General features: G+C 47.5%; 1 protein-coding gene across 3 annotated transcripts in view; it reads left to right on the forward strand.

Annotated features, from left to right (window-relative positions):
- The window catches only part of SLC13A3 (solute carrier family 13 member 3), a 69,218-nt gene that overhangs the window by 39,201 nt on the left and 17,177 nt on the right, over nt 1-12,840 (forward strand). For all 3 annotated transcript variants that reach the window (XM_004746279.3, XM_004746281.3, XM_004746282.3), the window contains exons 6-9: nt 927-1,052; nt 4,862-4,957; nt 5,936-6,040; nt 9,887-9,984. In XM_004746279.3, coding sequence (XP_004746336.1) covers nt 927-1,052; nt 4,862-4,957; nt 5,936-6,040; nt 9,887-9,984 — 425 coding nt within the window. The remainder of the gene's footprint in view (nt 1-926; nt 1,053-4,861; nt 4,958-5,935; nt 6,041-9,886; nt 9,985-12,840) is intronic.

The following is a 12,840-nucleotide window of genomic DNA, read 5'->3' on the forward strand; positions in this document are numbered from 1 at the left end:
GTGAAAAATCTGCCTGGGTTTCTGGGGCAGAGATCCTGATTCAGGAGACACGGATGGGGGCCAGGCATCAGTATTTCCCCAACTGACTTAAGCCCACTGCACACCTTTGCTGTTCTTTCATCTTTGTTGTGTTTTTTGCTGAAAGACTGAAAAACCAGAACCCCAGATGGTCCTGCTTGAGACGTGGGGACAACCTGGGTTTGGCCCCTTAGTGTCCTCCGTTAGAAGGCAGTGCCAGTAAAGGGCCAGTCGGCCAGGAGGGTGAAGCTGGAGCAGGGCTGAACAGGAAAGATGTGGACTCTGGGGCTTTCCGGGCAGATGCCAAGTTGGGGGAGGGATGGGGAGGAATGGGGCAGAGAGAGGGGTGGGCGCTGTTAGAGGGTTTTCAGGCTGTCTGCCCACCCTGATGCGAGCAGGACTTTGTTCCAACTCGAAAAGAAATTAAGGAAAAAATGCTCGAGGTGTAAGTAAAAATATCAGATGCAAAGGATTTTGAATCAATTACATGCAAATCATATGCAAATCACACGCAATATGTAATTCCCCAAGCTTGGACCTTCTGGTCTAGAAAGAGGGGGATTTAAAATGAATGCCAAGTAATATGGGGTTCTGATTCTCTCACCAGGAGTGTGGGAAGGTGGGGGGACGGCTGTCCTGAGTGCCTCCCTTGGCCTTCACTCCCCAAATACATTTTATTACTTTACTCTGATTATGTAGGGACATTGCAGAACATTCAGAAAAATGTAGGCAAAAAACTTGAAATGCCTTCAATCCTGCTAATATTCAGTACACACTAGTTTCTGTATATAAACCTCACCTCCGTGTTCTAGCTAAGAAATAGCTCCCCGTCTGTATACAGTATACATGGGCGTGGCTGACCTTGACTGGCTCTCATCTCCGCCCCCCACCCCCCACCCCTTCTCCAGTTTCTTCCCACAGTGTGATGTGGTGAATTTCGGCTCCTGGTTCATTTTCGCCTTCCCTCTCATGGTGCTGTTCCTGTTGGTGGGCTGGCTGTGGATCTCCTTCCTGTACGGGGGAATGACCCTGAGGTACCCCTCATGCTTACTTTGAGCTTTGAGCCTGACTAGAATTTTCTTCTCCAATGGAGTTTCCTCCTACTGAACCCAAGGATTGCCCTGATAATTTCATGTTACCTTCTCATGCGGTGACTAGAGTCGAGTTACCTCCCAGGGATGTGAGGGTTATGGGTGGTGGGACCTCCCTGCGATCGGTTATGGGAGGTGGGCCCTCCGTTAATATCACCCATCACCGGTAATTACGGACAGCCCTGTCCTTTGAGTAAGATAAACATTCCTACCAGAGGAGAGGGAAACACTGTCTCCCATTGGATGGGGTGCTGCTACAGGAGATAACTGGGGGTGGCAGTGAGGACAAGCTATTAAATAACATCGATGCAGAGAGGGAGAAAAAGAATCCTTTATCAGCTCTCATAGAATGCAGCAAGTCTCAGTTGGGTGTAGAAGAGCCGTACTACCCCTCCAACTTTCCCAAATCAGCTGTTTAAACACCGAGCAAGCGTCAGTTCCAGAGATGTGAGCCCACAATGGTGTCTAATCAGAGTGTGATAATTACTTTGCTTCTCTGTTTTTATTTTTACGATTCGTTTTTTTTATGGCAAGTGATTCTTGTTTTCCATTTATGGGGCGATATGAAGTTTTCTGTTTACATACATTTCTTAAATTGAAATGATGCATCTATTTGGAGGAAAGTATGAAGCAAATATGAGCCAGGTATGTGGATATGGGGGTGTTTGTGAAGGTAGGTTACAAACACCTGGACTCGGGGACATCCTAACACAAGAGTGACAGCCCAGGGCTGTCATCCCCTCACCTCTCTCTGGGCCTTAATTTGCTCATCTGTAAAATGAAACCAGTCAGAGTTACTCTGGACCAAAGAGATGTGAAAATGTTTGAGACTAGAAAGGCTCTGATCATGGTGTTCCTTGATTCACATGCTTTCCAGAACTCCTCAGAGCAGAAACTCAGGGTTCAAAGCCCACATTCGCCCAGAGAAGCAAGTCCTGACCTTGGACTCAGACGGACCAGAATTCAAATCACGCTTCCACGTGATCTTGAGCAATTTGGTAACCTCCCTGAGGCTTCATGTCCTCCCTTGTAGGTTGGGGCTAAAAAGTAGCTACAGCTAAAGTAAATGCTGAACAAGACACGGTGTGTCAACTGCCCAGGACTGAGCCAGAAATGGAGCCTGTCTTTCCAGTCTACCTGTTTCAATCTAATAAGCTTCCGCAGAACTCAGCCACAAGAGGATGGAGGAAATGCAGGTGGAGGGAAGTTCAGTGACAGACGGGTTTCTGGGTAACAGAGACATTTCAGGCCAATGCTACGGCCCCGTCTTCACTCAGCAAATATCCGATGAGTACCCACCGTGTGCCTGCCACGGTTACGGGGGTTGAGCATGTACCAGTGGGCAAGGCAGAGACCGTCCCTGCCCTTGGGGAGCTCACACTCAAGGTGGGGAAGACAGACAGGGAGCAGCCAAGTGCAGCAGGAAAGCCTTCACAGCACAGTCACAAGTGCTGTGAAGGAAAAGACAGTGAGATTTGATACTGTACCTTGGAGGGCTCCCACCTAAAAGGGAGGTCAGGAGAGCTTCCTTGGGGAAGGGACTTTTGCAGTCAAATGCTCTACCACTGAGCTATACCCCCGGGAAGGGACTTTTGAACTGGGATCTGAAGAGTGAATAGACTTAAGTCAGTAAAGAGAGCAGAGGAAATGGATATGATGAAGAGCATTCTAAGCAGATAGAACAGTAAGTGCAAAGGTCCTGAGGCTGGAGGTAGCAAGGGTTGTTCTGCAACTGAAAGTTTCAAGTGACTGAGTTCAGGGGATAAGGGAGATTTGTGGGAGATGAGGCCAGGGAATGAGGCAGGAGTTTTCACTTGGGAATGATTTTGTCCCAGAGGACATTCAGCAGTATCTGTAGACATTGTGGTTGTCACAACCGAGGAACTACTACTGGCATCTAAAGAGTGAATGTCAGGGATGCTTCTAAACATTCTGTGATACACATTCAGCCTCCTGCAGCAAGGAATGATCCCAGCCCACAGCAGAGAAAGATCTGCCCCAATAGGTTAATAGTTCCAAGGTTGAAAAACCCTGGGCTAGATCACTGAGGGTCTTAGTGGAATTTCATCTTTATATACAAGAGTTATTGGGAGGATTTTTTAAAAAATATATTCTTTTGTTGTTGTCGTTCTTTTATTTTGGATAAGCAACACATACACTTGATTTAAAAATCAAAATGATGCAAAGAGGTACACAGTGAGAATTCTTCTTCCCAACCGTGCTTTCATTTACCCATTCACTCACTACTTCCCCCAAAACAGGTTTCCTAGGTAATCTTCCGGAGTTCCCTTAAATAAATACAGGCAGGTAGAGTATACTTTCTGGTGACTGGCCTCCCAGACAGATATGATTTCATATATTCACACATATTTTTGTAAGGTAAATTTCCACTGGGGGCAGAGAATAAACCCCTTTTCCTTTTAATAGATATTTGATAATCCTCCCTAGGACTTGTACGAATTTATTCTCCCATTTATAATGGATCTGAGTGTCTGCTTCCCTGCAGCAGTGGATTTTTGCCAATCTGCGAAAAGAAAAATAATTTGCATTTATTTTACTAAAAGTCACTTGGAGCAACTTTTCATACTGAGGGGCAAAATGAAATCTTCCCTATCTTCATAAAAGCCACTGGTGTTTTCTTTCTTATGGCTTGTTAAACTGTGTTTATATCCTTTGTACATTTTTCAAATGGAGTATTGATCTTAGTCTTATTGATTTCTAGTACTCTTTATATATATAAGATTAGTGCTTATTATCAATCCTTCTCATGGGGCTTCTGAATTTTCAAGTAGACTTAAAAAGATTTTCCCATTACAGGAGTTGTAAAAAAAAAAAAAAAAACAAATCACATATTTTTATCTAGGGTTTTTTTTGTTTTGTTTTGTTTTTCCACTGAGATCTTTTACCTGTTTGGAGTTTATCCTTAGGATATGATGTGAGGTTTGGATCCAGCTTCATTTTTTTGGTTCCCAATGGCTACATAGCTATCCAGTGCTATTTATGGACACACAAAAGTTTTAAAATGTGACAAGGTTTGATTTATCTGCTTGAGATTTTGATTCTAAGAAATAGTTGTCTAATCCAAGGTCAGAAAAATTCACCCCTGTGTTTTCTTCTAAGAATTTTATACCTCAAGCCCTTATATTTAGGTCTGATCCATTTTGAGTTAAAAAAAAAAAAATTATATGGTTTGAGGTAGGGGTTCCCATTCCTTCATTTGCATATAGCTATCCAGTTGACATAGCATCCTAGGTTAAAAGACTGTTCTTTCCTGCTTTGAATGATCTTGGTACCCTTGCCAAACCCCAACTGAACAGGGAAGTCTGGATTTATTTCTGGATTCCGAACTCCATCCTATTGATCTATATGTTCGACATACCGACTGAATAGCTCATCTTTTCCACACTAGTCTGAGACACCGACTTGATCATAGACTAAGTCTCCAGTCTATTTCTGGACCTCCTATTTTGTTCTATTAGTTTATTCAGGTACCTGTTTCACCCTCTAAAGAATTATAAGCCTGGGAGTCTTAGGATCAGACTCACATTTTTAAAATACCACCAAGGCGATTGGTGGGAAGAACAGATTTTCGAAAGGGAAGACAGAGTGAGGGAGACACTCAGCAGCAGACTGTAGAAGTCTCCAGAACAGAGATAATGAGGCTTGGCCAGTGGGTGGGGGTCTGGGGAAGGAGTTCAGGAGTTAGTCATATTTGTGGCCACCCCTCCTCACCTCCCTACTGTCTGTTTCAGGGGCTGGAGGAAGAAGAAATCTGAGATCAAAAGTGACGCAGAAGACAGGGCTCGCGCCGTGATTCGGGAGGAATTCCAGAACCTGGGGCCCATCAAGTGCGTGGTACAGGGGTTCCTGGAGTGGAGAGAGAGCCCAGCATAGATTTTCAGGAGATCTATCTCCTGGTCTGACCCCTGGACCCCTGGAGGCTGATGTCAGGGGGAATTTCAGGATGGTGGCCTAGAAGCCTGGAGATGGAGGGTAGGGGGGTAACTTACACAGTCAGTCTCTTGGCCTGGTGCTGGGGGAAACACCCTGAGGACCAGGAAGCCCCTTAGGGTAGAGTTGGTGGGGGAGGAACCTCCTGTCCTTCCAGCTAATGCACTCTTTCCCCCTTGGCACATGGGATACCCAGCACTACCTCGGGCAGCTCGCGGGACTTTTTCAGTGTACTGTTCCCATTTGGTGAAAATACTAGGAGTCAGGAGGTCTGCACCCAAGAGCTGGCCCTGCCACTAACTCCTCTATCTATGTAGACCTGGGCAAAGCACTAACCCTCTCTGGGCTCTGCTCCCCAGTCTGTGGAATGGGCACGTTGGGTAGATATTTACTCCAACATTTGGGGATTCTGTCTGTCTTCCCCCTCTCCCTGTCTGTCTGCCCCCTCTGTGCACCATCTTCCTCTGCATGTACAACTCTTCCCCTCTCTCTCGCCTACCTCTGTTTCTGCCTGGCTGCTTCCTTTTTTACCTGCTTTTCTGACTGCGCCTCTGCTTTGCTTTTTTCTTTCTCTCTGGTGATTCTCCTTAAGACCTTGGGAAATTCCAGGTGGGCATGATATAAATAACCTGGGGGGAAGGTGGTTACTGATGCTCCAGAAGGAGCCTGGGGGAGTGTGGCAACCCTTGGACAGGAATCCCTTACACCCCAGGATCCCCTTCCCTTCACTCTGGGGAGTGGATTACTTCTCGAAGCTTCTCAGAGGCAGGCCCCGGGGAAGGGTCACAGCCAGCAGGCAACTGCCCCAGGCCTTCTCATGCTGTGGCCCACCCAGAACCCACCATCAGCACAGCGCCTGCCTGTCTGTGCCACAGGTTTGCTGAACAGGCCGTGTTCACCCTTTTCTGCATGTTCGCCATCCTCCTCTTCTCCCGGGATCCGAAGTTCATCCCTGGCTGGGCCAGCTTCTTCACCCCTGGGTGAGACTCGAGGGACCAGTGGTGGGGGCGGTGTGTGTGGAGCCCAATAGGGAATATTTTGGGATGGGCCGTCTGGAGCTGGAGAGGCCGTGCAGCTGGAGGGGCTGGGTTGGGTATACACCCTTGGTCCCTATAAAGAGCTCCTTCCTTTACTCTCAAAAACGTTTAGGTTCAGATGATAAAACATTTTGGGTTCTCATGTGTTAGGAGCTTTGTGTTTGGGATCAGGCAAAACTAGGTTCATGCCAGCTCTTGCACTTGTAAATGGTGCACCCCTGAGCACATCATTCATTCATTCATCCATCTATCCATTCATTCATTCATTCATTCACTATTAGTTTTATCGTTCAATCGGTCAACATTTACTGAGCTCCTCTTATGTGCTCCACATTGTACTTGATGCTGGGGACACAGACAGAAGCCATTGGTTCAACAACAAAACCCTGCAGATTGGTAATGAGTGCAAAGAAAGAGCGAGCAAGAGGGATATAATAGGGAAGAACGGGCAGGGGCATACACTTCGGGTGATTCTGGGAGGAAGTAAAGCTGAGAACAGTAGAGAGAAGAACTGGAGATCTGCTCCAAGGTCTCCCGAGAGCAGGAAGCAGGAACTCAATTTAGCACCTTTGGAGAACCGAAAGAAGCCCAGTGTGACCGAGACTCTGCAGGGAGGGAGGAGAGTCAGCAAGACGTGGCCGAAAGGGCAGGAGAGACCCAGATCGTGGAGAGTCTTGTTGGACACGTAAAACATTTGCTCTTTTCTGTGTGGGAGGTTCGGTGCCTCTGTTTTCTCATCTGTTAAATGGTATTGTCTTTGGATTAGTCCAAGGATCAGCGGGTTAGTTCATGTCAAGTGATTAGAAGAGCACATGGGAAGAACTCAATAAAATATTAGCTCTACTTATTAAGGGATGGATTGGGGGAAATAGGTAGGAGCTCTAACACCATCTAGATGGCCCCCTGTCATCTAGGACAGGGCTGGTAACCTAAGACTCCTGGGCCAAATCTGGCCCAGCACTTGTTTTTGAACGGCTTTGACCTTTTTAAATGGCTAAAAATCAAAAGACAATATTTGTGACATGTGAAAATTATATGAAATTCACAAGTCCGTGTCTGCAAATAAAGTTTCATGGGAACTCAGCCACACCTGTTCATTTACGAATCATCCACAGCTGCTTTCCTATTGCAACATCAAAGTTGAGTCAGGACAGAGACCATAGGGCCTGTAAAGTCAAGAGCGTTCTCTGAGCCCTGGTCTAGGGGAAAGGCCTTGCTGGCATGCGTCAGACTGGTAGCATTGGACAGGCAGCCGTCAAGGCCTGTTTGAAAGTTAGAAATGATAGCACCTGCTATCCGGTAGATTTGGGGTCACGAGGGTCGGAGCACCTGCATGGATGGTGGTTGGTTGGAGAAGAACATTCTTTAGGAGGTTGGGCTGTGGGTGGTTATCAACAATTCGATTCTGGGCTTGCATTAGACTTGTCAAGTCAAATAGGTCTTTCAAATATTGCAAGGGAGAGTGTAGAAGACTCCCCATCCATCTGGGAGCTGGATAGAGGGGAGAAATGGAAGAAGCAAGCTGTGAGGTAGGCAGAAAACGGGGAGCAACAAGCGAGCAAAGACCCAGATCGGGGAGCCTTTTAAGAAAGAGCGAGTGGGTGACCGTGTCAGATTCTGGTATGCTAGAACATGATTAGATAGGAAATACGTCCTCTGGCTTCAGTGAGATCTGGTGGTCTCCAATAGCTCCATCCGGTAGAAATATAATGGGAGACACATACAGCTCTGTACTCTCAGAGTGTAGTGACTCTTGGAGCCTCAGGCTCCCCCCAGTAAAAGGGACAATGTAAGGTTCTGATCTCATGCAGGTTATTATGAGAAAGAAGCCACGTCATTTCATAGAGCCAAGAGGAGTGGCTCTTACTACCATTGTCTTTTTTTTCCAAAATGAAGATGGCTTTTTTTTTTTTTTTTCAAGTAAAAAGTGAGTGTTGTAAATATTCCAACAAGACAAAGTGAAAATCACCTAGAAATTTGGTCTCCAATTCTGATGACACATCTTTCCTGACTTAAAAATGCCTGTCCAGGAACTGTCCTACATCTCAATCCCACGGGTGGTTACCAGGCCTGTCTACATTAGCCAAAATGTAACCCATATCCTTTAAATGGGTGCATTTTATTGCATGTTAATTATATTTCGATAAAGCTAACTGTAAAAATACATGTCAACTAGCTAAAAAGAAACCTATCTAAACAGAAGATTTTTTAAACAGAAATATGATGACAGTAGACACTATTAATAATCTGCCTTTTTCTTTTTTGTTTAATTAGAAAAGTTATGCATACTCATAAAAAATTCAAATAATGCTGAATTGAAATAGTAAAAGTCACAATTGAAAGTTTGTTGTCTAACAGATTGATAGATACATACACACACACATATATACGTTACAAAAATTAGACAGTATAATAATAATCACGGACAACTTAACTATTCCTGACCTACTTCATTCTTTTTAAATGCTCCATAGTATTCTACAGAATGATAGCATCTTAATCTATTTAATCAATTCCTTTTGGATTGTGTCTGATCCTCCAAATAAAAACTTTTCTTTTGATTTACAAAATATCTTGGTTGTACTTCTATGTCAATGCATAAAGATTGATACTATCTTTTATCTTTAAAAAAACAGATGCAGGGTACCTTCATTCTTGATATACTGTTGTATAGATATTATTGTACACAAATTATTTACACATGTCTGTACTAAAAAGCTCCCCCTTTTTTCCTTCTGATCCGTATGGAATATCCCTACATATAGTCTGTGTACAAGAGCCCGGTTTTCCCGAGGATACCTTCCTAGAAGTACAATAACTGAATCGAGAGGCATTCACGTGTAAAGGATGGTAACATGTGGCCAGCTGCCCTCCAGAGGGTTAAACCAGTTTCTTTTCACACCGCCAGTATGTTTTCCAATGTCCCCATTAAGTACTATCATTGCACTTTCAAGTCTTGCCTGTTAGCAGACAAACGATATTCGGTTAGCCCGGGGTTTCTGTTTCTCTGATACGGTGATACTGACCATCTTTTCCAGTGTCTTGGCCTTTTGAATGCTCTTCTTCCCCAATGTGTGGGCTGAAAGGGCTTTTGTGGACATCTGGCTCTATGCTTCATTGAGCTGGGAGCCAGACAAATCTGGGTTCAGTGCCCGTCTCCTGCATGGGCCGTGGCCTGGCCTTGAGCAAGTTGCTTCTGCTCATTGAGACTCAGAATCCTCATCTGAGACGGAAGCTGCCTGCCCCAGAAGGCTGTTACTGAGACTTCTGTGAGCTTAATGTGTCCACAAGGCACACAGTGGATCTTTGAGAGAAGGTAATTAGATTTTGAGGGACTATGAGGCGGCCTCCATCTGTGTTGTGCTGGTGCAAATGGGCATCTCTGAGTAGTAAGCTGCCCATCCCAGGAGGAAGGCAAGCAGAAGTTGAACAAATGCAGACAGACTCTTAGAGCAGTCCTGGTTCTGGCCAACTGTGGGAGTTCCACAGATCCCATATTTGGTGGCACTCAGAATTCCTCCCTATGTGGTTCCGTGCGTCTTCCGAGGATAAGCCTTTGTCTCCAGTGACCTCAAAGAGCCTCAGGGAGCCGTGGGCCGAGAGGGCTTCAGCATCGGGCCTGTTGGATCCAGGCTGAGTGCTGGCAGGATAATATTCTGGTATTCTTCGGCCTCCAACAATGCCCCCTTCCTAGCAAGCACCTAATTCCCACCCACAAATCCCGCTGCCAAACCTGTGGCCCCGCTGCGATGCCGTGGGTCATGTGCTTTGGGGGCCTTGTCATTATAGGTTTCTTTCTGATGCTGTTACCGGAGTGGCCATTGTCATCATTTTGTTCGTCTTCCCGTCCCAAAGGCCCTCTTTCAAGTGGTGGTTTGACTTTAAAGGTAAGGTGTCAATGCTGGGGTCTCAGTGGGCTCAGTGAGGCTGTGACTCAGGGCCCACGCCTGGGACCCGAACCCCACTGCACTAACCACGTGGTCCCGCTTCTGCCCTTTTCTCTCTGAGGCCTTACCTGCTCTGGGCACTTGGGGCTGCCGGAGGGGACAGTCCAGGGCTGGAGTTAGCAACCAGAGTCGGCCAAATCCAGCTGGCTGTCTCTTGGTACAGCCCGTGAGCAAAGGATAGCTTTTACATTTTTTTTTTAAGATTTTGTTTATTTATTTGACAGAGATCATAAGTAGGCAGAGAGGCAGGCCCAGAGAGAGGGAGAGAAGCAGGCTCCCCGCTGAGCAGAGAGCCCGATGTGGGGCTCGATCCCAGGACCCTGGGATCATGACCTGAGCCGAAGGCAGAGGCTGTAACCCACTAAGCCACCCAGGTGCCCCGCTTTTACATTTTTTAATGGTTGAAAAGAATCAAAAGAAAAATATCTCATGACACAGGAACAGTCCACGAATCTCAGATTTCCATGTCCATAAATAAAGTGTATTTCTTCAATAAGAAATTTGTGGACATTTATTTATTTACATCAGTACCTACACGCTAGCCTCAGTTTTGCCCCTTGGCTCACAAAACCCAAAATATTTACCAGCTGATGCTTTTATAGAAATACCTTGTGGCCCCTGGGCCTGAGACAGGAGTTACAATTCTGACTCCAGTGCCTAAAGGGTCAGACGTGCAAATCTCCAGCCAGGTTGAACCTGATAGGAAGTGGTGGGGACTGAGGCACAAACAGCCTAGGGGCAGCGTCCCAGGTTGGTTTAAAAGGCTTACTGAGCCCTCCCAATCACACCTCTGCAGTCTGGCCTTCAATGGCCAGCTTGTGCCCCCACTGGGCTCCCAGCAGGTGTCTGTCAGGACAAGGCATGACCCCCTACCTCTGGAGACAGAGCCTGTGCTCCAGCTGGGGCGGTGGGATGAGCTCCACACCAGGAGTCAGAAATGGGACCCTCATCTCGAGTCACAGGCAGGTTAGCTCCGCAGTGGAGGAGGGGGTCTGAGCACGGGGCAGAACACGAGGGTCAGCAGAGAGACGGTATCACAGGGCTCCAGGAACGGTTTTCGCCATTGAGCGAATCCTGGGTCCAAGGAGCTGTGGGCAAAGACTCCGTAGCCCGGGCAGGATCTGTTTCTGTTCCTCTGTCTGGCCTCCTGCTGGCCTTCATTTCGCGCACCGGGGACCATGTCCCGGCCTCTCCATACTTTCTACCACTTCTAAGCTTTGGCCTCTTTATAGTTCCTGCTTTTTTTTAAGAACTTGGGCTCCCTTAGCGTGTCCTCTCTGTCGTAATGCCCACCTTCTCCCGGCTCACAGTGGCTGCCCGCTACCCCATCACTTCCGGCCAGCTCACACCCCCCCGTAGCCCACAGCCTTACTTGCCCTCTGTCCCTTGATCTTTCACTATACATCTATGCACCTGCTATCTCTCTGCTTCCCATGGGGACTGCTGAGAGGAAGAATCTGCTTGGTCTGGCGTGGTATTTGGGCAGCCCTCCCACCAGGCCAGCTCGTAGATGCCCGGCCAGCCTGGGGATCGGCTGCCCTTGATCGGGTCCTGTCCGTGGTTCCGTCACCTGGAAAGCCAGGGGCTTCCTCTCTGCCGGGGCTGTGGGGAGGGCCTGTGCTGTCCGTGTCCGGTATCCCAGCCGAGTTACTGACTTGCTGGGTGACCCTGGTGAGTTCCTAGGTTGTCTGTTCCTAGGTTGCTTTCCCACTTCGAGAATAAACATGTCCCTTAGACATTCTTCATTCCTGGCTTGAGTAGTTTCATGGAACTGAAGTTGCAAACTCAAATGCCCGCAGGGAGGGAAGAGTGTTGGGTGCGGCAGACTGGGCGCAGGAAAATGTGTTTTGTGACACACAACCCTCCCCACCCGGCTTTCCTTCTGCCTTGTGGGAACAGAACAATGTCTGTTCAAGGAAAACAGCAGCTGAGAGGGCTCGTGACTGGCCAGACCCTTCGCATCAGGGCAACCCTCTCGCATCGTCGGGTCTGTGGAAAACTTGCAAGCCAAAGCCTGTATAGAAAGGGCATCTGTGACTCAGTTTCCACCGAGTGTCACCATGCAGGAGAGCAAGGCTAGTTTTGCCAGATTTGCTGGTTTTTCAAGAGAAGCAAACAAACAAAAATTGTATGCAATCTCCCTGCTTTTAAGTGTTGGCCACGAATCTGAATTGAGAAACCCTGTGTGGGCCAGCAGCAGAACACGTCTAGGAGCTGGGTCTGGTCTGCCCATGGAGTGCAGCTCGCCACTTCAGCCGAGAGCTCTTTGGGCTAGAGTTTCGGGTGTTGCCTGGTGGATGGGAGAGGGCAGCCTCCGGGAGCATCCCCTGTCCCTTGACCATCTGTGAGCCCGCAGGACGGGGCTGAAATGATGCGTTCTCGTACTCAGCCAGCAGGACTCACACGGAACCTGGGACAGTGGCCAGTTCCCACGGAGAGAAAGTGACTTGATCAAGGTCACACAGCTAGCTAAAGAGAGACAGGGGTAGAACCCAGGCGTCCAGGCCAACCTTGATCTTCTTATTGTACTCTCTGTCTTCCGTTCTTCTCTGGGTAAAGTCACACTTGCATTTCTGTCCCTTTATGTCACTCAGCAAATATCGAGGCAATGCTTCCTCTTTGGTGGGCAGTGTGCCTGTGGTTGATGGTGGGGACGAGGACAGTGATGACTTTCATTTCCTCTCTGTCCACCAAGCTCTTCCTCCAGATGTCCTGTGGCTCACTTCCATCACTGTACACAGACTCCATCCAATGTCACCTCCCCAGAGAAGCCTTCCCTGACTACACTACCCAGAA

Source organism: Mustela putorius, unplaced genomic scaffold, assembly GCF_011764305.1.
Source record: "Mustela putorius furo isolate JIRA1106 unplaced genomic scaffold, ASM1176430v1.1 tig00000592_pilon_pilon_pilon, whole genome shotgun sequence".
Lineage (NCBI taxonomy): Eukaryota > Metazoa > Chordata > Mammalia > Carnivora > Mustelidae > Mustela > Mustela putorius.